Genomic DNA, 26,161 nt, shown 5'->3' with positions numbered 1-26,161 from the left:
GGTTCATTTTGCTAGAAAGAAACAAGCAAGTAAATTTAAAAAAGACTTAAAGTAGAATTTGCGAAGTTGAAGAGATTTAGAATTCTGGCTAATAATACGTATATTTTCCTTTGAAATGTTAGCGAAGTTAGACTCAAGTGAGGTTAAGGGACGCAGACCGAAACAAATCCTCATATCTTCAGTCCATTTACATTATTCTCTACTGCTACAATCTTACCTACGGCTCTTTGCCAGGTGCTGTTATCAAAAGAACTGTGCCCAAACAGAACTGTCAGGGGGGCTTTACAAGCATCTCTAAAAGCAGAGGGGTTGTGCACAAAATGGAAAATTATATTAAACTATTTTCTAGCTTGGCCTCATATGTTCTCACTCATATGTGATTAAGATGATCCAAAAGTTCTCTTCGTTCATTAGTAGTATTTAGAGAAAATGAATACAAGCCCCCAACTGTAAAAAAACTGGTGGGTTAATTCTCTTTGAAAATTAGCCTTTCTGCTTGGGAACCAGTCCCTCAGAATTAATTTTACAATAAACAGCATTCTATAATTTTCTTCTAAATTGCTTGACTGAACTTACTGATGGCTTGGATTTTGCCTTCTTCTCTTTTCCTTTGTCCCCTTTTCTGTTGCTGGTAAAGTAATGCAAAGTGCCATATTCCATCAAGGCAGCAAACACAAAAATGAAGCAAACTGAAACAAAGAGGTCCATTGCTGTCACATAAGAAACCTTTGGGAGCGACTTCCTAGCAATTGTACTCAGCGTCGTCATGGTCAACACTGTCGTAATACCTGTTTGCAGAAGACAGAAAAGGAAGTGCATAAATAAATAATCCACTCATCTTGTCACAAAAATTCCTCAGATTACCTCTTAATTCATTGGTGAGGCACACAAGAACTGACCCGCAGCAAGGTTGGCCTCAGATGACACCCACACGCACCCACACACACCAGTGCTATCACAAGAAGCCATCCATATGGATCCAGTGGCCACAGTGGGATCGTACAGAAGGAAGATTTCAGCTTTACTTTAAATCCCTCCTGTTTTCAACACACACTGAAGACACAAAAACACTAAGAAAGTTTACAAGATAAACAGAAAAAATAAAATAAATACAATAAACAAAAATAAACAGATACAAATAAACACACATTATACACACTGACAAAGGCCCTTTGGCTCTTGAAAAATTAAAATATCCAAAATAATCATTTTGTAAGTAAGCAAAAGGTGAGTTATCTATCAACAATTTAAAAACTTTCACAGGATGATGATGATTTACAACTTTCAGAAAACACTGGAAAAAAGAATAATGTTTTAAATTGCTTTTGATGTATAATAGGTCAAACTAGATAATCTACAGGGCCTTTCTGGTTTTAATCTCCATCTTACTAGGTATTTTCTCAACACTGTCTCTTAGGTAATAGAAAATGTTTCACTCGACTCACTTATATACAAGTTAATTACACAAACAAGGTGGCCTTAGTAGCTGTATGTTTAGAATCTCAACTAAAACGCTCTTCAGTGGTTTAATACTTTCTTCTTATATTTGATGCTTCAGGGAGATGCAAAGCTTTTTTGATAGTAGTCCAAAATTCAGATGTGACCTTTCCTTTGGATAGCAATACTTGAAGACATAAAGAATTTCTGTTATTTACATAAGCAGGTTTATTACACAAAAAAATGTTACACCAATCTAAGACTATCTATGGCTTTTAAATCAGAGCATGGAATCAGAGGTTGCTACTGACTGATCCTGCAGCAGGAAAACAGTGGTGATTTTGCAGCAGATTTCTCAGAAGAATTAAATGCCTAAAATGGCATATAGGTAACCACAGAGTTTTGAAAAAGTGCTTAGCTCCCACTAGATGCTTTTGAAAATCAATTAGGCACTTCACTGCGTAATTAAATGCCTGAATACCTTTAATAATCTGGATCATTTTGCTTTGGGAAATCACAATCTGTCAGGGTCTTTCAACACAGATGCAAGAAAAAGGCCTGGGCTTTTGCAGTGTACCAGGCCACAGCACAACTGCCAGGTGGAAGGTGATTCCCACCATTTTCCCTACTGACTTCTGCTCAGAGGACAAAAGCAGACACAGGCTTTTCCATCCCTCTGCTGCAAAAGGCATATGAAGGGCTGCCTCAGTGAGCAAACCTTCCACAGCATCACCGCTGCTAGCCACGATGGACCCTAGTTTGGGCTTTATTGTTTTAATTTCTCATTCTCTATAAAACTTTGTTTATTTCACTGGTAACCTCTTTTCTTCTTCACCAGGATCCCTGTCTATGAGAAAAATAATCCTACAATCTGCCAGTCAAGCAGGCTTCTGCATGCTCATGCAAAAGTCACCAAAGGTAACTCAGAGTTAACTGGATGGAGCTGTAAACATGATACTGCAAACATGATACTGCAGTACATCTCAAGTAGATGAAGGTTAGTATTGCTGAAATGGGAGTGTGACAACTCTGGCTTCATCAGTTGATCCAAGGTGAATTTGCTAGGTTAGTGGTATGGAAAGATTATTCTGTAAAAAGAACAAACTGGATATAGAACAAGAAGGATATGACAGCTTTTCTGGTTAAAGCTAGCATCTTTCCAGACTGTACCCACAATGAGATTTATGTGCAATGTTTGAAAAGTCAATGAAATTTTATAGTTTCTAAATATTAGAGACATTTCCATTCACTTATTCAGGCTTTTAGGCTCTCTTCATTAAGCTTTGCAAAACTTTTAAATAGTACAAAGTTAATGTCCAAGACTCAAACTTTATTTCGCTTACCTTTTCATTATGCTACTGAGCCATGTTCATTTTTGCTTACTTTCTTTCTTGACTCATTAACCTTGCAGATTTAACAGCACAGTGGTCCAGTTTCAGTGAGAAATGCAGAGAGTTAAAGCCTGGACTCACTCTTCTGTTAGGAAATGCTCCTATAATGTGAGAATGGTGTGTCCACGATCCTATCAACTGATGAGGATAATTAATTCATCTCTCTCACTTCCCAAGATGTACTCTCAACCTTTGCTCTTTTCCACAAAGTAGATCATAGTGCCACCACCAGTTTTACTAAAAACATCTATCAGTGCTAAGCTCAAAGTTGCTAGTGTGCATCCCACGTGCTCCAGAGAGCCCTATATATTGTGTGTCTCTAGGGTATAAGGCACTTCTCCAAGGCAGGACACAAATCCCAAGTGGTCAAAGGGAGGAGATGCCATGCCAAGTAGCTCAGCCAAGGTGGCACTGCCACAGAATAATCTCTGTAGCAAAACTTGCAACACTTCAGTAATGTCTGTGGTAAAAACAAAATTCCTAAGGACAGTGAGTCAGGCTTTTGTCAGTTATGCACCTAACAGTTTGAAGTGTATTTATGTGAACAGCAGCAGATCCAATAGGTTTGAATCACAATTTCCAGAAGATTTTCATTCTCAACACACTCTCCTTAAGCCCTACTGTGAAACCACAGCAGGATCCTCCTCCTCTTAATCTTGAAGTTCAAGAGGAAGGGTGACCAGTGGTCACAGTCTGAAGGGGAATAAACTGGTTAATTTACTGCCCTCTGCAGATTTGTATTCCTGGGGAGTACTGGACCCTCCAAGGTTAAGAATAGACATACATACCCAGAGATGTCCTTGCAGGAACCGCATCTTTATTGATCCAAAATGACACCCATGAAAGAACAACTGTCAGTATACAAGGAATGTATGTCTGGATAGTAAAATATCCCATACGTCTGCTCAGATCAAAGAAGATTGTCATAATAATGTAATCACCTGTAAGTTAAAAAAAAAAAAAATCTCAGTAGACATTGTAAATGGTTTTCAGTTGTATATTTATCTGTTACTGCTGCTCAGTATTGTTGTTATATGCAGTTAAACACTACATTTTGCCTTACCAGACAGGGTATGAGAAATTTCAGTTGTGTTTCGTAAGCCAACAAACGCAAACTGATATAATCTCCAGTATTTTGGATCTGCTACTTCAACAGAGGTTTTCTTCCATTTGTATTCAATTTCATTTCTAGGATATCCATCTAAAATAAAACAGAGCAAATCAAGTGTTCAGTTGCAGTATATACCAAAGCATGTTTTCACTTGTGATCTTTGAAATTATTTATAAACTAAACCAGGGCTGTATATAAACTGGATCACAGAGCAAGCTACTCTAGAATCTACCTGATACACTGTTAAAATTTGACCAGAAAATATCTAACCTCAGTTTTAAGCCTAGCTAAATGTATGATCAGCCAACAACTATGTAAATACAAATGTCTAGGGAATATGTACACAATATTGCTATACTCAGACATGAACAACTGGCTCCAAATCATCACTAAACATTAATCTATAAATGTAATAGACACGAATACAGCTTTAAAAGAACATAAAAGGCTTAAAAATACAGATATATTTTAATACATAATTTGACGAAAGTCCTATAGATGTTTTTTGAAAATTTCTTTTCTCTACTGTTCCCAGACTGGATTTTTGTGGCCTGATTCATTGTCCAGTATTTCAATTCTCAGGGAGTACAATACTCGAATTTCATGGTGTTGCCCCACATGATCCTGCACAAAGACAGAAATGAAATTAATGAAGGCTCCCTTGCAGGGCACAACTGTTTAGTGGACGGAGCTGCAAAGCTCATTTAGTTGGCGGCATTCAAGAAGGAAATCTTAAATGAAAATATTTGTTTAGGAAGAATCACTGAAGCTTGATTGCCTGTTAGGTTTCACATTTAGGAATTTTTATAGTTTATATTGAAGAATCCAAACCTGAAAGTTGGTGTTTCTTGCTCACATAAATAAGTCTCATTGAAAGGAGGGGGACTCATTATACTGATTAAATACCTGCAGGAAGAGTTTGAAGAGGCTAGCTCTTATTTTTCCTCTTAAGTATACCCCATGTAACCAATTCAAAGCTAGCAAGTCTGGCAGGCATAAAAGCAAAAAAAAATCCTCTTCTCTTAGGACAACAGATTCCCATTAACTTGAATGGGTATTGCATCAAACTTCTAAGTAATATGATTATTTTTAAAGTTGCAATTAAATTAAATGCATGTAATTGCATTCATTCGTTACTGCATTTAATAATGCAATAAACAATGCAATAAATCCAAGTAAAATATAGAGTGGTCAGTTCTTTCCTTCTCTATACAACTTTGAAATGTAATCACTTGCTTTCTTGCAGGCAGAACTCAAAGAAATTAAAAGCCTAAATGTAGAGAAAAAGGGAAAAAAACAAAAAACAACCAAAGCAAAGTATTTTACCACCTACAGCTTGAAAACTCCAGTGGACAGGAATGTTCATCCATGGGAAAGTTATGAAGCTGAAGATAACATTCAGCATTAATTGTCAGCCTAATTAGAAGGTGAAAAAAAAGGCAGGAAAGTTATATTCAAGCATCCAGACACTTCAGACTAGATAGTAAAGAACATGAACAGAAATCAGTTTTGCCAATTAATGCACGCTATGCATAGCCAGCTTTGTACCTGCAAAAAACACTCAGCATCACCTCTAAAGAATGAGAACTGTCAGCAAATGCAATCTGAGGACCTGCATGGTTTATCAGTATATCTAGTAATTCCAAGAGTGTCAGTTGATCTGGGGGAATCTCTCAGCTCTTCACCAGAAAAAGGGGGTAAAAGGGGTGGATAAAAGGGTGGGATTGAAGGCAGGGCAGGGAGGGGAGCTCACGATGGCAAATAAAGGAAGCAACTGAAGAATGCATTCATCAAGTCAAATGGCATTCGGTATCATATCTGATGGCAATATACTGTACAGTGAAGGTGGGGCCACAGGCCTCCTCTCTAACTTTCACTAGGAGGCTGCAGTAAGGGGCTGGACACCTAACTGCCATCTTTGCATTTAGAATAGCTCCTCCTCTGTTGACAGCATGGTGAAGAAGTCAGAATTTCTTCTAAATTCAGTTTTGAAAAATAACATCATGCTTACATACTACACTGAGATGAAGGGATGACAAAAAGAGGACTCTGCCATGCAATGCCAGAAAGCCCTGACAGTCTGTGAACAAAGTGATTTTATACAAAAAGTCATTAGGACCTTCCTGGAAATCTGACCTGACCAAGAGAGAGGCAGATGTAATTTATATGAGAAACTAAATTAAAGGACATTTCCTGACATATCCTGGAAAAGAATATGCCATATTTCAAACTGAAAGACTTGCATTCTTCTGGTGAGGCTTTTCAAATGTGCCAATCATGATAAATGCCTTTATTGCCTTTGGTTTCTATTTTCGCTCTTTGGATAACTCAATCCTAAAAAAAAGCAGACCTAAAGCAATACAACTAGATCTGGAATCACTGGTGGGTTTAACAGAAAGACCAACAACTTTAGGCCAGTGGTGGCACAAGGGAGCCAGGGAACCTGCAGCACAGTCAGGTCCTCCTAGCAATTCCTTCAGTCACCAGCAGATGAACTTCTCTTCTCCGTGTTATTCCACCCTAGGCCAAATTCAGGCCATCTCCTTGTTTTATACAGATGTTTGCACATGGCAGTGCCGGGTGAATATCCAGTTCTACTGTTTTATTAGCAGCCCATTACACTTCATAGCTCACATATTAGCACTGTAATTCTACCCACTCACTCTGGGAGTGCTCACATAAACGTTTTTCACTTAGACCTTGTTTTAAAAAAAAGTATACCTTTGAAACTGAACAGACGATGGAAAGGTAAAGTCCAAGTACGACCCTGGAATTGCTCAGCACAATAAACAAACATGGAAATATGTATTAGCATGTTAACAGAAGAGACTACCTAGTGATTTTTATAAACCTCAGCAGGATAAACTGTTTAATAAGTGCTCTTAAAAAGTTGTATGTTTCAAAGTAAGGCATATTAAGAAACAATTAAGTGAACAGAAATCTTTTAAAACAGTCTAATTCTTATTACTTCTGACATAGAATGCTTTTATAAATTGCTCATACAACATCACTAGCCTACATATGAAAACTATGTAAATGACTAAAAAGAAAATAATTTTAAAAGATGTTCTTAAAAAAAAAAAAATAAAAGCTTAATCCTGTAAGTACAGAACCAGACTTATTGGACAATATGGCCATATCTTTTGAAAGGATATTAAATACATTCTCAATCCTAAGAAAATATATAATTTAGTATACTTTTTAGTACTCTGCATCATCTTACTGTAAACGCTCGTGTTTAACAATCAGGGCTCTGGCTGATAAGTAGAAACTTTGCAGAGGTGGCTGAACGAAGCTCTTCCTGAGCCTGTCACTATTCTCCTCTGTATGGATGCCTGAACTACTTGGCAATCAACTACTAATTTACAGCATGATTTTGTAGATAAACTTTAAAAAATAAATAATTAAAAGAGAGATCACACTAAAATGCTTTCTATAGACTACAGCCTTTCAAGAACTGTTTGATAAGCAACTCAGACATCAGTACAGATAGCCTACATGTTGCCTTTAAAATCATCACAAGCATCCCCCATTCACCAAGCAAAATTTTTGCAAATATGTTTGCCTATGCCTGATTTGGAGTTAAAGAATAGCTTTGTTGATTTTAATAGCACAATGTAAAGGTTGCAAAGGTAAGCACGTGAGGAAGTATATGCAGAACTGGAGCCTGATCGTTAGTCAAACTACCTATGATTTTTACTGCATGAAGCATTTCATCTTTTACTTCACGAACATAATGTGGTGGAAATTAGATACTGAACTACTCTGTAGAATAGAAGTCTCTGAAAAAATAACCTATGGCTAGATCAGTGATATTTTAGGGACGGACCACCACTATGCTACTGGCTACATAATTTTTATTTTTCTTTCTTGCCTGTACCTAAATGAGATAAAGATCTGCTTCCTCTCCAATTGTATTTACCCTATTAACTGGACAATGTAATTCAATATTATGCATTTCACATTTTTCATGATCAAATCATCATTTTTTTTCTCCCTAGTAAATTCTCTACAAACTCCCGTAGTCCACAACAAAAAAGGGCCAGATATTTTCTTCATACTCTATTTTCATATTCCTGGGCATAAAAATGCTATCTCTTTATCCAATTAATAAATACCCACCTCAAAGTGTATAATACCCGTCCATCACTCCAGATCCGAAGCAAACGATTTGGAGTTGTAATCCAGTGAGCATCAGATTTTCTTGAGTTCCGGAAGAAGGTGTCTGGAATCCAAATTTTTCCAACCATATTGCTATTAAGCATAAGCACTTTCATTGAGCTGTTAAATTTTAGACGACTGTCATACCAAGTCTGGGCAAAAATTATATCTATGGTGTATTCCTAAAAATAGAGAAACAACCATATCTATGTATCCATGCACCAAAGCCTGCAAGCCAAGAATTTTTAATTCAAATATAAATCTAGGGCCACCTCTTCTCTTTTGTATCATTGGAGTAGCACTTGGCAGCCAAAAATCCCAGGCTGAGGAGTTACAGACTGATGAGTGGCACACAGATACTTCTGCCCCCACCTTTTCTTTTCTAACATAAATTGATAATTTAAGAAAAAGGAGACCTTATAGGACCTTCCTGTAACATGGAGGTCACAACACAGCAGAACCACCTCTAGTGGACCGAGACAGAAGTTAAACAGCAACTTTAATACTTTTTCTGGGCTAGACTAAGTTTGTTAAGACAGAGGTTCTATATCTCTTGAAAATCAAACCAAACAAATTTTCTATATTTTTTCAGAACTTTACAACAAGTAATTTCAGATCTTTTTAAGAAAGTAAGAAAGCTACAATTATCTTCAACATTCCTGACTCATATTTTGACAAAAATTCATCCACTGGCCAAATTCCATCTTTTGAAAAATTCAAGGGGAATGCAGCAAGTAAACATCACAGCTTGTGGAGGTAACTGTTACTGTTTGCCATATATATTTACCTACCTACATACAAAAGGGTATATAATCATAATCAGGAAGGAAATTTCCTTAAAGAAATCCCACTTTACTTATTAAAGCTTCAAGAAAACACCTGTTCTGATAGAAAGCCAGTTTCCTCAGTAGACTTCTATAGCCAGAAAAGAAAGGTGACAAAATAAAACTAAAAACGCAGCCTTTTAATGAGAGAATTCTTGACACAGTTACAGAAGGTAAAACTCGAGGGAGAGAAACATTATGGATACCCTGGAATTGTTTTGCAAAGAACCCAGCCAGTGGCTTTTGCACTCCAGACAGAGGAGCGATGCCACCCCTTGCTTCTCTGCTGTGTTTGTCACAGCTCCAGGTCATGACTATGACGAACACAGCAATGATCTCTCTACTCAGTGGCAGATGAAATCTTTCCTGTGTGGTTGTCCTATGAAAGCTCCTACAAACAACTTAGCAGCTCTTCTCACAGTTCAGTCTGCAGGGAAAAGCACTGCAGACCAGACTCGGACAGCTTCACATTACCCACTGATCTGACACTTGTGGTGGGGAAAGAGAGAGGAAAACAGCATTTCAGACTCCTGCTGCCTGTCTGGAGCCAAAGGAGTCACCACTAGTTTACTTGGCTAAAAAAATACACAATGCAGATAATCAATTCCCTCTTTAAATATACTGAAAAGCACAGCAGCAACCTCCTCACTCATGTCTGCAACTGATACTATGCATCTTGCAGGAAAGTTTGTGAAACTTGGCACTTAATACTTTGGAAGTGCAAAGACAGATATTCCAGGACTGCCTAAATCTCCCTCAATTTTCCTACCCCTCCAGGGGGAAGAACAGGTTCAGGAAATAGATATGCAAGAGGGAGGCTTGCCCCTTTTCTCTCCTGTATCACAGCAGAATTACCACATGGACTATTCTGTTCTGCCCTTTGACTCTCAAAGATTATGAATAACTAGTGTCTGAGGCAAGCAGTGGAGGGGACAGAGGAAAAAAAAGGACTAATCAAAATTGCATTTTTGAGATGACTTGGCTCTAAAATTCTGCTTGTATTCCTTGAAAGGCACTGTCTTCAACAGAAGAAGGTTCTTCAGGTCAAAATAAATCCTTGATTATTTTATTTCTGTAAAAAATCTTCAAGACGCCTGTGAAAACTCAGGGCCTTTTTATCCTTAAAAAACTGCTTCCTCTGCTCATTTACAGTAGCTCCATCCAGAAAGGAAACTTACTTTTCTCTAGTGTAAATGAGTAAACAAGACAGTGCAAAGGAGACATGCTTTAATGGCTTAAACGGAACAGAATGAATAATGGTTGCCTTTACAGTACAAATAGGAGAAAAAAATAAATCAGTGAGTGAAATCAACAGACATGACAATGTATGAAAAGAACAGACTGTCTGAGTTTGAAGGTGCTACTCTAAGCAGCCACTTTACAGTATCTCTGCACTGTATGAGAAAAAGAAGTATATCAAAGTGTCATTACAGTCAAAACCATCCAGGGTAATAAAAACTCAGGTTGCCATAGAACACATCCACCCTAACAAATTAAGATAAGAAAGGAAGAGGTGCTCATAGATGATTGTGAAGGCAAAGAGCAAGGGGACAGGCTCAGCAGGCCCACATGCTTCCATTCTCTTACCTTTCAGGATTAAATGCACAAGGTCTTATCATGACTGCATTACAGATTTCTTTAAACAACTTCTTGGGCAAAAAAATAGGAAACTTTGTTAACATCCTTCTTTAAACACTTGCCACTGTTCAAGCAGAAACTATATGCATAATAATTCAATATCACAAAATTAATAATAATTTATTTCCAAGCATCTTGTTGAACGTATGCAAAAAGATATCCAAGTGCCAGCCTCTTCTCATGTATCTACTTAGGGTGGCCCTTCATTTCTGAGCTGACATTTCAGTACCTGGACGTCTCCCTCTACCGTCATTCATCCAACCAAAGGCACAATCCTACTCATTCATCCCATCTGAAAGATGTGGGCTTGCAGCCTCTTTGTGGGTGGCAGCAGCAGTTCATCCCTCTCTTAAGCAGGGGCCCAGAGTCAGTACGTCTCTATTCCCTCCCAAGAGGGCTTATTCCACTTGTAATTTCTGCCTTGGTGGACATTACCATCCCTCCAGCATTCTTATTTGCCCTGTGCTTCACTGAGACCTCTCCATCTTAGAAGATCCTTCATACATCCCTAGGCCACATATATTCTTCATACAACCCATCTCACATGAGACCACATTTTCAGCACATTATACCTATACTGTCTTTCACCAACATGCACTTTGATGCAACGACCAAGCACATACATTTTGTGTTCACACTGTAGGGGCGTAGCACATGTGAAAATGGGACACAAACATCAGCTTCCTTTCTGAACTCAGGTGCCCTCACAAAACAGGCCAGGTAGCACAGGTCCAGACAGATCCCTAGCATTCACCTCTATATAGACAAACATACAGGATGATCAAACAACTGAAACTCAAGTGAGAGTTTGCTAGCATGCAGCTGTGACAGGATAGATACCCGAGAGCAATAACCTGAAAGGGAAACTATGCTAAAGGATTATCACGAAAGATGGATCTATCCTGAAGATCTAGTTTGAAATGGACCTGAAATCTGCACAGATTTTACAGATTCATACACTGAATTCCCCCAAATTTCCAGCTCCTGAAAAAGAATCCGTATGTCCTAATAAGAGGAGAAAATCTGGGTCTCTAGAATTTGCTGAAAATGGGGTAGAAAATCATCATACTGAAGCAGTCAAGTACCTTGTCTAGAAGTACTTTATTTCCAAAACTAGACGAATAAAAGCCCTATTTCATTTTCAAAACCATATTAGCAAGCACAGCAGCACACCAGATTTCTAAAATGTTCTTTTAGTGCAACAAATTTCTGAGGAGCTACTTTGGTTTTCCTTGTTTTCTGACAAAAGTTAAATTTAATAATCTTATCACCTTCTAGTCTTTCATAAAACTGCTCAAAATTCAGTGCCACTGTGTAACCATAAAAATTGGTTTACTGCTGTCTTTCAAATGAAACTAATGATAAAATAGCTATGCAGAATAAAATAGAATCAATCTATGGCCACATTAGTCACAGCCATAGGAAAATGCATGCTTATTCATATTTAGCCTCACAGGGTTCAATAACCATTGCACATGTTAGCTCATACTTGGCATTTGATTAGAGCACTGAACTCTTCCGCACAGCTGGCGTAAGGAGCCCACCTGCCTCATTATTTACAGATAAATGCAATCCTCCTCCATCTCCTTCCACTCTAAAAGATCATAACAAACTCCAAAGGCTGGGAATACAGTGACTAAGCCTGGATTACCATTAAAGGGTCAGGCAGTGAACTAACTGTGAATTTTGACGAGCAGACATATAGTCCCACAAAAAAATCATTCAATAAATAAAAGCTATGACTTCAAATAAAGTAGGAACAGTCACTGTGTGAGAATAAACTGAATTCTCAAGATTGGTTTCATTGTCAAGAAGAACAAGTGTAGTTCAATCACAGTCAGACATGAAAATGGGCCACTAGACTTTTTTTTTTTATTGCAAAGCTGTGAAAAAAGGGGAGGCAGATACCACTCTACAAGATTATAGTTACACTGAGAAATAACATGCCAATTGCAATGTAACATCAATAGGGATGAAAAAAAAATCACACAAAGCAGAAAACTATTTGTTCTTGGATATTTTGTCTGGCAGTCTCACAACTGATTTGATATTTCACAGTAAAAAGTGTGGAGAAGTCAAGTAATGAGTAGCTAAATTGCTGGCTGAACCATGTTAGCTGCAACACATTTTGTGTTATAAAACACAAGAGGTTAAAGCAGACTTGTTTTCTGAGGTGGGGGGGGGAGGGGGCAAACAAATACAATGACAGGTCCTAAAATCAAAATCCAAAATAATAGCTGAAAGCTTGTGTTAGTCAACTACAGGCCTGCAATACAGTTCAGTACAAGTGTGTTTCAGAGACAAAGGAGAAAAAATACCCTCATCTCATTTCATCTTTGCTCAGAGACCTGCCCTAGCTTTTTTACCAGATTTTAAATTTCACCTGAAGTGCACCTGAAGTTTTCGGGAATGCAACATGCTAATTCAGGAATCTGTTTCATAGCAAGCCCCTGAACTTCATTCATTTTCTGAGTGTGACATGAATTCATCTCATTTAGCCATGAGAGGTCCATAACATTTTTTCCCAAGTTTCTTCAATTTCTTCAGTTTTCTGTTCCATTCCTTAAACTGGAACTTAATGGGAAGGAATTTTTCAGAAAAAAAAATTGAAGGGAAAGCTTCTTTTCTGCCACACTCTCCTTTCTTCAAGGGAAATTAAACAAAATATTCTACCAACCTGTATGTTTCAACATGAAGAGATGTGATTTAATTTCAGACTCTGTTTAGTATGATGATTAAGAGGTTTAGGAGATTAAGACAGTCATAGACGAAACTGGTAACAGCACAGTCTCCTAAGAGATAAGCACAGAATAAAGCAACATGCACTGGCTGATTAATCAGCATCTTCCCAGCGTGACCTTTTCCTTCTCCCTCCCCAAAACCTTTGGACATCAATAAAGTGCTTGTAAGTATTAAAATGCTCTGCAATCTTTGATGTATAACTGCTCTAACAAAACTTCTAAAATGTGATTGCTCTCCTTGGTGGGCTACCTTCAAAGCCCTTAAAAAAGGCTTTTGAGCTGCTTCAGGCTCAACTACGGTTTCACCAAGGGTTGATTCACACGGCTGGGACTGAAGCAAAAGTTAAATTTCTTGTTTTAGCAAGCCATTTTAGTTTGCTCACTCACAGATTCAGGAGTGACATCTAAAAGAGCCAACAAATCAAAATGACTCTGACATCTACATCTAATATTAGACTAATGATACCACAGCTGTAGAAGAGGTGGGGGTTGCAGGAAATACACTGAACAGAAGTGCACAGCATCTGCTCCCACTGTCTTTTAACCAGTCAGATTGTTATAATTGTACAGATAATCACACTGGAGTATCCTAGGAGAACATATGCACAGGATAAGAGGAAATACAGCAAATTGTCTACAGAAGGTGAGGCAGTACAGAGACACCTACTTTGTCACAATACAGAAGAAATCTATCACTCTTCCTATCACAATTTGGCATCTGGGCTTATGCAGTCCTTATTTTGAACATGCAAAGGGACAGATGCAAACAACAATATGAATAAAAGGCAAGATTTATTTGAAAGCTTTGTAGATTAGAAACTATAATAAAAATCTTGCCAACTAGTCAAAAGATTATCCAGAAAAGTAACTAAAGCACTTCTGCAAAATCTCTGCTTTCATTTAATCAGCTTAGATGTTGGCCTTCTGAAGAGAGATAAGCATGAGGAGAGAAAGTAGATGGTATATATCTATAAGCATCTAATCCATATTCATTCCCACACTGTAAACAACACAAAAGTCTTGTTTTGTTTTTTAAATTAAAGCTTTAATATTTCAGTCACTGTCACTCCTAAACAAACATTAAATTAAAGAAAGAACCAGAGAAGACAAGTCAGACCAATAAATAAATACATACATACATACATACTAAAAACTCAGGAGTGAATTTTGATAAGGATTGAGGGTTCAGTTTCTTTGAAGCTGAGAACAGTCATTTTTGAACTCCATTAGCTATACTTTCTAAATTCTGTAGCTACATCTACCTTTATGTAACTAGAGATGCTCAAGGAGCCAAAAGTGATCCCACAAACAACTTTAGAGACAAAACTGTACATCACTTGAGCAAATATGGTTTTCTACAATTTCCTTTTATAAATAAGTTACAAGGTCTCAAACATGATGTTTCACCTTTCAATATGGTGCAATTGCTTTTAAAGCAAGATTACATGCACAGTTCCTCTTTGGTCTTTTATTTCCATGATTTTCCTGCCATGTGCCAAAACCCTAACATTGATGGCCAGGAGATTCATCTGGGTTTGTTTTCTACCCTGCAATCTCTGTGAGACACGCGCTCCTATGAGGAATATAGCTCTCTTCCCAGTCTAGCTTTCCGATTGCTGAGGCAGTCATGCAACTGTGCATGTCAATGTGCAACACTGAAGCATAAGCGCAGGGACAGGTTTTAAAAACTTCCTAAAAGCACTTCTATTTATTTATTGGCCCCTAGGAAGGAACAGAGAAAATAACATAATATCACACTTTGTGACATATCAGTATTAGTACTTGAATATATAAATGAAGGCATGAATACATGGCTTTCTGAATAAAGCAGCTATGGACAGTTGAGTTCACAATAGTATTGACCACTGATAGTTAATATCTGTTTTACATGCCAGATGCTGTGGGAAAAAACATTACAATAGAGACACTGTTTTTCAGAAAACTAAAACCTCATGCAGCAATTACTGTACGTCAGTGAATGACAAACCCCAGACTAGTCAAAAAAATAATGCTTCAGACATGCACTTTCAACAGCAGGTGAAATAACCAGCAAGAATACATAAGATTTAATGAAAATTAAGAACATACCACAACAGAATAAAAGTAATGAAAGCCAAAATCAATGGGCAAAGAAGTTACATTCACTCACTAGAAAAAGCACACGGCATTTCCTAATAGCTATTTTGCCAGCACGTTCACCCCTAGTAATAGGGGATTAGAGCAAACACTCTTTCCAAAAGTGGGTCTGCTTCCTTGGTAAGCAACATGGAGACGCAGCTGCAGGAAAGGACATCCAGACCCTAGCCCTGCTTTGTAAAGTGAACTTCCCATAGCATACACTGTGAAGAAAAACTCCCCTTTCTCTAGCTGCCCAGCCTCTATCAAAAGATGAGATTTGCAGCACAAATCCTGGCATCAACCATTGAGGGGTCAGTGAACGACAGCAGCTCTCCCCTGGAGCGCAGCAGTGAAGGAGCCAGTGGTGACTTGCTTTGACTACCGCCAAGCCCAGTTCCTAGATGAGCTCAAGCTCAAGCACTCAAAGCACATCCCTTATATTTCTTCCTGTAAACCCAGGGCAGATCTAGACCAGCAGAATTGTTCCCACAACTGGAATACAGCAGCACAAATTTTACAGGTGCCAGGTTAGGAATTAATAACAAGGAACAGGTATGTAACATTCTCCGAAACATTTATAAACTATTTGACACAAAGGCAGATAAGAGCTACAAGACAAAGAATTAAAAGTAGCTTGTCTCAGCTGCAGACACCAGACAATCACAGCAGAAGCATACAGAAAGTATCTGGAGCAGACATTAAGGCATTGTACGTAACAAGAACCTGTACTACCGGGTGGTCAAGCAGTCTGTATGGTTTGGGAGAAAAGTATTAGCAAAGCACTGTTTGGTTTAGCTTCAGCACTAGTCAGTATCTTTCCCCTCACAGTGAAGTGCTATGTGGTATATTAATTTGGTATTTATATGAGCATTATTCTTGGTTTAGATAATCTCAGATCACAGCTGAACTATGCAGGCACTCAATGATACATACATAGAAGACAAGCCTTCTGCGAAGCACCTGCAGTTTAAATTTTTTAAAAAAAGACAAGCTCTAGACAGACAGTGAGGGGGTAAGCAATGGGAAACAGAGAATCCAATACCAGCCAGAATTACCCAATACCAGCCAGAATTGCAGGTAGTGATTTTAGCACAGCAAAAGCCTAGTCATTTGCAGTAACCTCCACAGAAAAAGAAAGGTTAAATGGGAATATGATGAGAAACAATAAAGGAGCTTTGTAGACATTTACAGAATGTTTCTTTCAAGCATGAAGAGGAAGGTTGGGAGAAAACACTTGGTTTGAAAAGTTGAAAGAAAGGGAACAGAAGCTAGTGAGATCTGAGGTAGAAACTAGTCTCTTGCTAATAACTGGGGGAAAAATGGCTGGGGATAGGCTTTGAAGTGCCTTGAAAGTGGAGGGAAGCAGTTTATGTCTGAAGTCCAGTTTGAATGAGGAGCCAGAGGAGGGGCATGGGCAACAAAACATCTGGTAGAAACAGCGGAAAATTCTCTTTGTAGGAATTCTCTACATGATATGAGTGGAGCAAGACTACAGTTGGAAAGGCTACGGAAAATATGTTATTATAACAATGGGTGTCCGGACAAGACATTCAGCTTGATGGATAGATTAAAAAAATAAAAATAATTTTAAAAAAATCTCAAAGTTGCTTTGCAATAACTTGCAAGATTCCAACTGAGACCTTGCTCCTGGTCCTATAATCCTGCACATCAGAACATTTTTAGGTTCCAAGACTGAATGACAAACAGAATAATGATTATCCAAAGCAACTGGGAGAGCAGAAGGGGCTGCAGGTGGGAAGATTTAAAGCTCTGACTTGGGCACATTGTGCTAACTAAACATACATGTGGAGATACCGGGGACAAAAGCCAATATTTCAGATTGGAGAAAAAGAGATGCACAGAACAGCAGGCCACTGGTATGCAGTGGTAGCTGAAGTTGTGGATGAGACTGCCAAGAAAGAAGCAAGAGCAGGAAAAAGAAGGTGACGATGGCAGACACCCTGCATAGCAGTGCCACAGAAAGAGCTTTAAGAAGTACATTCACACCAACACTGAAATAGATAAAGTATTGGAAACACAGGAAATCAGTGCACTTGCTCACAACACCCTGCCAGACTGACCATAGATAAGGAGGAAGCAATGTCTCCTAGCACCAGCCATGTCTCTAACTCAGTACTGCTGCATTTTCCTTTAACAAATTACCTTATGTAAATACAGAACACTTCGACATCTTAAGACACAAAGTGCCTTAAACGCTTTGAAGACAGTTTGGCTATTGCCATCACTGTAGAAAATCTAAAAATCTCTAAAAATCTGAGACGATATAAACTGGATTTTCAAACAGTACACACTGGCACACTACTGAAGTCAGGGAAGTTAAGTCAAAGTAAATTTCATATATTTTATTTATTTATATTGAAACTATGCCAACTGTGGCTAAGATGACACAATGGTACTATAAAAAACAGTATTTCTCTACCATGAACTAGTCTTGTATACAAGATTTAAAAACGCACCACAGCATAAATATGCCTAGGTGCAAACTATTAGAAAAGACTGCAGCTTTAGCTTACAGCACTCCTAAACAGTGCACACAAATTAGGGCATATTTTATAACGCAGAGCATAGATTTTCTGCTGCCACATATGTGGATCCCTAACTATCTCTATTCTGACTTCATGTCTATTAAGAGACAACCAGTAAACTGCAGCTGCAATGCAACAAATACTGAGTGCTGCTTAAAAAGTGGGCTGAAAAGATTATTTTTCTCTGGTTTGGTTTCAGAAAGCTACTGCAATATTGTCCTGCTGCCCAAAGGCTGCCTCTTCCCTCAAGCCTCAACATTCCCTTCAAAATCATAACAGAAATTGGGAGTGACATAGGAACCACTATGCTGAGCCAGTATGAGCAGAGTATACCTTGTACTTGGCTGGCTCCCCTGTAGCTGGATGGGGTAAGTTTAGAGCGCATTGCAATAGCATTAGGCAGGCTAGCTGCCCTGAAAGAGATAGACTAATCTATTTAAGCTATTTTTTCAGGAAAAACACAGGGAACACTTGTGAAATTGTATTTGTACAGTATGATTCAAGTTCACAGAGCTGGCAGAATGCTAACAGATGTGGGTTTTGACACTTAATTATATTTCATAACAAAGAAAAAACAAGGCTTCAGCTTACTGAAGTAATATTTACTCAGCTGCTGTAAATGAACATTGTGACCATCAATCTCAAATACTCATCTGATACTAACCAATTAGATCTGATTACTTTCAGTACTGATAGGCACCAAAATGATTGGAATCTCTCTTTTCCAATAAAAATAAAAGAGTAAGTTGAAAAAAAGAACATATTAGTCCAGCTCAATCCAGAAAAGACTTTGTACAGTAAGAAACAGGTAATATACAGGAACTGGTTGGTTCTTCCGTCCTCATTTAAGAACAAGTATTCCTGCCATGTGAAAACGACTGGAACCAATCTGCGTAAAATACACACACTGGACTCTCCAAAAACGTGCAGTGCTTGCATGAGGGAACCATACAACCTTAGGAAACCTCACAAATTCTCAAACATGAGCAGAAGTGCATCATGCTCTTCCTCTCACCTCTGTCACCTAAGCTCATACAGGCAATGGTATTGTCTTCTTCAAAAATGAAAGGAATTCCAGCCCCCAGGAAAAGCTTCAAATGCAGTTCACAAACCGTGATGAGCCCTGTCAAGCAGCGTTCTCCCAGTCCTGAAATACTACTATACACTGCAGCATTTGAATAGCATTGTGATTTGTTACATTTGTGTGTCTTATACAGAACTAGATTGTGTTCACTTAAAAACACAGCTTTCTAAAACAGAAAAGTTTCCTTTGAGTATGTTCATTTTTCCTTTTATGCATTTCTTGTTCTGGATTTTTGTTTGTTAAATCCTTAAGTCAGTGGAACACAACACACACATAGACTGAAGTACATGCCTCAGTGTGTGCAGGATCACAGCCTTCTCCCTAACTCCAATATCTATTTCTGTGTCTTTCTAAGCCTCATCTTTAATTTACACTAGTTACTATTCCTTCATTAGTAGGACACAACATCATTCAAGAACAGAGTGATAAATACAGTGATTTACAAAATACTGGAGTTTGCATCTTTCAGCACTGGATTTCAGGCTACCTTCAGATAATATAACTTTGGGTGATGATTATTTATATTCTGGTGTGTCCAGTGTAAATTATCTGGTACTGTAAAGTACAAGTACAGAACCTTTCCGGTACAAACTTAGTGACTAGGAGGATATAAGTGCAGTGATGCACCTGACCACAAAGCATCATCCACAAGGAGGAAGAAAACACCACCACTTCATTTGTAACAGGACATTGAACACGTTGATATTTGGATACCAAAACAAAAACAAAAATCTGCTGCTAGTTACTGCAATTTGAGAATAAAATGGAATTTAAAAGTCAAGGCTTACTTAAAATTGACCATCAGCACATTCCATTCAAAGTCATAAATGGTAGAGTATGACAGGAAAAATTGTACGCCAACAGTGTCCAGGTCATGCAGTATGCGTACTGAAGTAGCACGTCGTGTATTCTGTGAATGTCTGATCTACTCAGTGGTTTGGCTACCTTATTAAAAATAATAGTGCTAGGCTTCAAAGTATGGCCTTCAGCTTGCTGTCACAGTAGCCTTCAATGGATAACTAGCAAAGATCATCCGACAAAAGCTACATCTGCAGAGGAAACAGAAACGTTGGAAATAACAGGGGAACCAAACTGCTTCAGTGAAGTGCAATCATAGAAATTTCTCCTAGAAATTTCAGCCTGGAGTTCCATTAATAAATACAAAAGCTGAATAAAAAGCATCACTGGCATACACAGCCAGGGAATAAAAACACATGTACCCCTCCCCAGACACACTCAAATGGCAATGATACCATAAGGTTCCAAAATGTTAAATCATTATTTAGAAATACACAAATCAGCAAACGAATTTTAAAACATACGTTTCTTTCCCCTCTCTCTCTCTCTCTCTGTAAACATATATATATGCATACCTCTACAAATATAGATAGACAGATATGGACAGAGAAAGAAACAGACTGACAGGTAGAGCACTTTCATTTAACTATTTTTTAATCTATCTGTCTACCAGCCATGATGCCCATGTATCTTCATTGAAATGATCTGCCTCTTTAACTCTTTCCTCATTCCCTGTTATTTGAGTACTTCACTGTTTACCATATGAAACTTGATTAAATAGACTTTAAGGGCAGAAAAAGTATAAACTTTTCTCTTTGTTCTTCATTTTTGACACAATAACACACTACTATTTCTTACTTAAACAATTGCTCCAGTATTCTTTCTCCACAGATTTCCCCTATTTGGAGCAGCAGTCTTTCATTGTAATGAGACCTTTGATCAAATAGAGATTACAAGATCGGGTATTCTGTTAGTTTTACAAGATCAGGTATTCTCTTAGTTAAAGGAAGGTATAAAAGTTTTGGCAGGCTGTCATGCCTCTCTCAACCCACTGAATTACCCATTTGCGTGGTCTTGTCAAACCACAAAAGCCAAGGCACTGACACAGTCCTGCTACAGACGGGGAAATCTGCATCCCTTGGACACCTTAGGACACTGATAACACAAAACATTATTCTTTGAAGGAACAAATGCAAGGCAGAGAAAGCTAATGAGGCCCACAGACAACATGGATCAACATACAACATTTCTACATGGGGAGAGACATCAGACTGTGCTACTCATACTACCAGCAGAGTGCCTTTTTTACCTTGGTCCTAGGCTGGAAGGAAAGAGAAAGGTAGTGTAGATGGGCTGGGCTCTTCCTAAGTGCTCAACTGAATGAGCTTCCACAGAGAGGAAAATCAGGCTCCAACATTCATCACAGCTCTGAATTCCACTAAGAGAACCCTACACCCCTCCAGAGCTCTTGGGGATCAGGCTTTGGCCATGAAAATGCACTTAGCCATGCTTTATAGGACTGTTGTATGATGCATAACACAGGCTAGCTCTAAAAGACAGACTCAAAAATGTGTAGGCTTAACGAGCATTCAAAGTCTAAGTACTTTGCTGATCCGGACACTTGTTAAAATTGTTTACTCAGGCACCTGGTAATTGTGTGTACACAGAGAAAGCACACGCTGTAGGAAAACATCTTTTATGCATGAGATGTCTATATCTTTTAGAATATTATGTAGATCTTTGTTAAATTAAATACCAAAAGCCAAAACTCAAAAGCCTTCAAAGGCAAATTCTAATGAATGTCACACACACACTTTCATAAAAGTATGAAAGACTCCATCAGGTAGCAAGAGGAAAATAGACTGAAATTATAAAATAAATCAGTTTTCTCTCCTGGTGAGTGTCCTCTGAAGCTCCTCTGAGCTTCAACATCAAATTGTATCCCCCGCTCCCCCGCTCCCCCCCCCCCCCCCCCGAAAAAAGAAACTCTCTACGTCATGCCATTGGAGCAAACTAAACAATAAAAGGACATCATATGCCAGAGTGAATTAAAATATTTCGCAAATGAATAATCCAATGGGGAATCATATATGTGTTCTCACACAAAGTGATAAAGTGAAAGGCTGAGGACAGCCCTGAAGATGAAAGTAATTTTTGGAATTTTGGTTAACGACCTCAAACAGTACTGACTCCAGGGAAAATGCATGCACAAGGAAACAGACAGCTCACATAAGCAGAGCTTACAGGCCCAAATCCGTAATTATTTTTTGCTGAGAATGCTGTTTCCTAGATTAAAAACATCTTTGTTGGAAGCCTTAATAAAATTATTTGCATATATATGGCTGTATTTATTTTCACAAAATTATGACTTTTCTAGCGATATTAGATGCACATATGATCCAAGTTCCTGGTGTCCAAGCCCAGTGAAAGCCATTGCTCTTTTTCGGAGGCCACAGCGCCCTTAGACTATAATTTAAATTGCTAAGTAGTTCTCTGCCCATTTTTAAAAAACATAGAATACTTCTTAAAGTCCCACGTGTCAGTGGGATTCACCTTATTGCCCTTTGGTGACATGCTTTATTGTTACTATTTAATTTTACAGAAATCAGAAGCTCTAAGCATTTCCCATTTTCAGTCCCAGCGCATGCAGTACCTAGCAGGTACTACGCTGATCCACTGGCTTGGGAAGCTTTCTGCCATGTGCTACTTGCTCCTTACAGGTCATTGCCTCTCCACATATTTTGCTCCCACAATAAATCCCTTCAGAAGAGGAGAGGATGGACAGAAAGAGAAAGACTGCAATAGGAGGACAGATGGAACCAGAGAAACCATTTTTACTGGACGTGGAAATGGGAAGTTTCCCTGACTGTACTGCTCTTCTGCTCTTTCTTTCAGTTCTTGACATGCAGCCCTGGCTAGAGCCGCAGACTCACCTGCCATAGCCTCCGTTAATGACAACCCCAGGCTCATTAGACTGTTACACTGGAATGAACATCCCTTGCCACAGATCAGTATCATCTACTTTTGGCACCGTTATCCCTAGTATCTAAGTGCCACAGGCCTTTTCTGCTTGGTTTCACATCAAGAAGTTTATATTCACAGTGAGCACGATGACATATTACATGCAAAACACAAGATCCTTAATAATCACTTAGAATTAACGTGGTTTTGCCAAATGCTCAGAAGCTACCTACTCTGTCATATTTCAGCATCTGATTTGACAGAAATCCAAATTTGCCACACATGCAAAAATCTGTGAGCACTCCTGGAAGGAGGTGGAAAAGGAAAAAGGCAGGAGGGAGCTGAGCTCAAGCTTGCTTGAGGGCCAGGCACAGGCTCAGTCCTTCGGCTCATGCTCGACCTGCCTGCAGGTGCTGCAGTCAATGCTGGGCATCCCTTGTCAGAAGTCATGCAACGAGGCATTTTTAAAGCCTTCAACACCACTGTTTCAGACAATGCACTTTGTGACAGAAAATAATTTAAGTAATTCAAGGAAATGCCAGAGACTCAACTTCTTTGTAAGTGCTGTTATTTCAGTATTTGTACCAAATAGATGGATCAGATTCCAACTGCTGTATATTAACGTGCCTACCCTGAAACCAGATGAGATGCACTACTTCACTGCTGAAGAAACCAGCTGAGGTACACACATGCACACAACACACATGCACACACATGCACAACACACTCAGAAGAGGACCCCTAAGACTAAATATGAGAGGGAAAAAGGAGACCAAAAGTGCTAATTTCAAATTTTGTTTCCTATAAACTAATAAAAGAATGACTGCATCGAAAATAGCTTCTCTCACAAATACGAGGTCAATTGTTATTTTTCTTAGTCTCTGAAAAGCAGCTCTAGGAAATACTATATAGTGGGCCAGAAATAAACCAAATGTAAACAAGCATAGTGACAATGTTCAACATGAACCAAAATAAGGACCTGATACAATGCACTCACAGTGGTGACATTTTTTCAAAGAAATACAAAGAAAAAAATTACAATTTCAAGTAGAGAGTCTAAAATGTTTCTGTAATGCTCATATTCAACAGTACAGGTATACACAGTAACAAATTATTAAAGCAGCTTATCTGAGCGAGAGTAGAATTCTCTCATAATATTAACCCACAGCATTTTCAGACAATGTTTTCAGTCAATAATCAGAACTTACCATATTGATTGGGTCAACCGGGCCAATGCTGTTAACATAGACATCTGTTTCAATTACCGTAGTTCTCACTAAACAAAACAGTAACCATAATAATTACATATTTAATCAACTCTTTACGTTGTTAGGGTTATTTACCCTATCTATTAAAAACAACAATAAACCTGATTTTTTAAATTAAATTCAGAAAAATTAAGTCGCTGGTCTGTTGTCTGTTCATTAGGCAAAGAATCATGTATCACTTGCCGCCTTCATTCCATACAGACTAATTTACAATTATCAAGATAAATTTTTTACTTCTTAATGAAACCGCCATCTATGTTTTGTGAACACAAAGACACAGAAAATACAAAAGGTAAAGGAAGGAAAGCAAAAAAAAATCTTCCAACATAAAAAATGATTTATAAGTAGAACAAAGAAAATATCTGGAAAATGTTGGTTATATAACAAACCATGGGGCCTGGAAGCAGAAGTATTTATCAACTGCAAAGGATCAATATGCTGTGCTTTCTGTTGATTCCTATTTGAAGATGTGTAGCAAAAATAAAATAACTTTTAGCCACAGATTTCTTCAATTCATGCAATTATACCACACTTAAGGATTATTAATGCCTTTCATCAGCTTGATCAATACACTGCTTCACACACCAAATTAAAAGCTCATCAAATGAAAGCTATTTAAAAGTTAAATATTTCCATTTTTTTTTTTAAACAGAAATGAAACTACTCTCAAATGGCTGACAAAAATTATTTTTTTTAAAGATGATATCTTCTTATAATGCAGGACATTTAGAGAAAGGCACAAGTAAGTGACTTCTCATGAATGTCACATGCAACGTACGTGTGTCACTAATAATTCAGTTGCTTCCTCCTAACTGTTTTCTAGGGGAAAAAAGGTGCAAAAGAAAGAGGTCAGGACTTCATGCAGGAAAGGTCTGCATTTAAAAATCATCAATATACCAAGCAAGTTTTCTTTAGCTTGTACTGGAAAGTGAACAGGAATAGATGTGGACACAAGAGAATGCATCATGTTGCAGCACCCAGTGGCATAAAGCTCTGCTGGTCTTTCTCCCACGATTTAATGTGTTAAAATGAAGCATCTCTATCCATCTGTAGATGGAAAAGGGAAGAAATACGAGCAAAAAGGTACTACTTTGATTTCATAGGAGGGGGACTCTAGGTAATCAGATTTGATGTCTTTATACAATAAACAATCACAAATCACCCAAGTGTTCTTTAACAAACCTAAAGTCTTAAGTAACACAGGCTTTTTCAAATCTCAAAAATCTAAAACTCTGTGCCAGAAACAGGCATACAGGAAAAAAAAGGGGGGAGGGGTGAAAGGGGGAGTACAATTAACATCCCTGCCAGCTATAGTGACATACAAGATATGTTTCCTACATATCCTACAAAATCTTTTCCCTGCCATTGTCACTTGAGAGGAAATTCTTCCCGATTCCAAATCCGATTACTGCTGACCCTGAGCCTGAGAGCAAGACGCGCCAGTCCGGCTGCACAAAGGACTTTCCGTGTGCTCGTTTACCATCCTGTCCCTGGCATGCTTCACACAAAGTTTAAAAAGACTCTGGAAACCAATTTCTTTTCTGGGGGGAAAAATAAACATTTCCTGAGCTGCAAATGCTCTAAACATCTGCAGGGCTTGGAAAGGAAAGGAAAGAACACAAGATCCACAAACTGAAATACCAGACAAAAAGAATATATATGTGTGTGTGTGCATGTGTATGTGTGCGTGTGTATAAATATATATATCTACACATACACATATATATGATATATATCTGTATATCATATAGCTAGATATGTCACATAAACACATACCTTCTTTCTTTGATTTTGCAACCCTATGTGTCTGTGTAACAACAAAACTCTTTAACTTAACCAGTGCCAGATTGGAACGCAAGGGAGTAGGTCAAAGCTATCTTGTCTCTGCTCAAGCAATGCTGAATCCAGTGTTTCTCCTATGTTAATAGGAAATATTTAATCCTCCTTAGTTCTAGGAATCTTGTTTTTTTCCTGAGGTTCAATTATTTAACACCAACTTTCAGCGCTGTCTAGCACCCTATCAAGCCCCTTCTTTGGACACGAGTATCTACACAGGCTTTACAGTCACTTCTCAGACTTGCCT

The 26,161-nt window shown here is 38.2% G+C and overlaps 1 protein-coding gene across 1 annotated transcript in view; it reads right to left on the bottom strand.

Moving 5' to 3' along the window:
• The window catches only part of GABRG1 (gamma-aminobutyric acid type A receptor subunit gamma1), a 66,204-nt gene that overhangs the window by 15,622 nt on the left and 24,421 nt on the right, over window positions 1-26,161 (bottom strand). Inside the window, exons 3-8 of the mRNA XM_026093787.2 lie at window positions 24,019-24,086; window positions 8,062-8,282; window positions 5,273-5,355; window positions 3,892-4,029; window positions 3,617-3,769; window positions 577-788 (exon numbers count right to left, since the gene is read on the bottom strand). Of these exons, the coding sequence (XP_025949572.1) occupies window positions 577-788; window positions 3,617-3,769; window positions 3,892-4,029; window positions 5,273-5,355; window positions 8,062-8,282; window positions 24,019-24,086 (875 nt within the window). The remainder of the gene's footprint in view (window positions 1-576; window positions 789-3,616; window positions 3,770-3,891; window positions 4,030-5,272; window positions 5,356-8,061; window positions 8,283-24,018; window positions 24,087-26,161) is intronic.

The sequence above is a fragment of the Dromaius novaehollandiae genome, chromosome 4, assembly GCF_036370855.1.
Source record: "Dromaius novaehollandiae isolate bDroNov1 chromosome 4, bDroNov1.hap1, whole genome shotgun sequence".
Taxonomy (NCBI): Eukaryota; Metazoa; Chordata; class Aves; order Casuariiformes; family Dromaiidae; genus Dromaius; species Dromaius novaehollandiae.
Note: the sequence above shows the minus strand (reverse complement) of the source record. Positions and strands in the feature narration are given on the sequence as shown.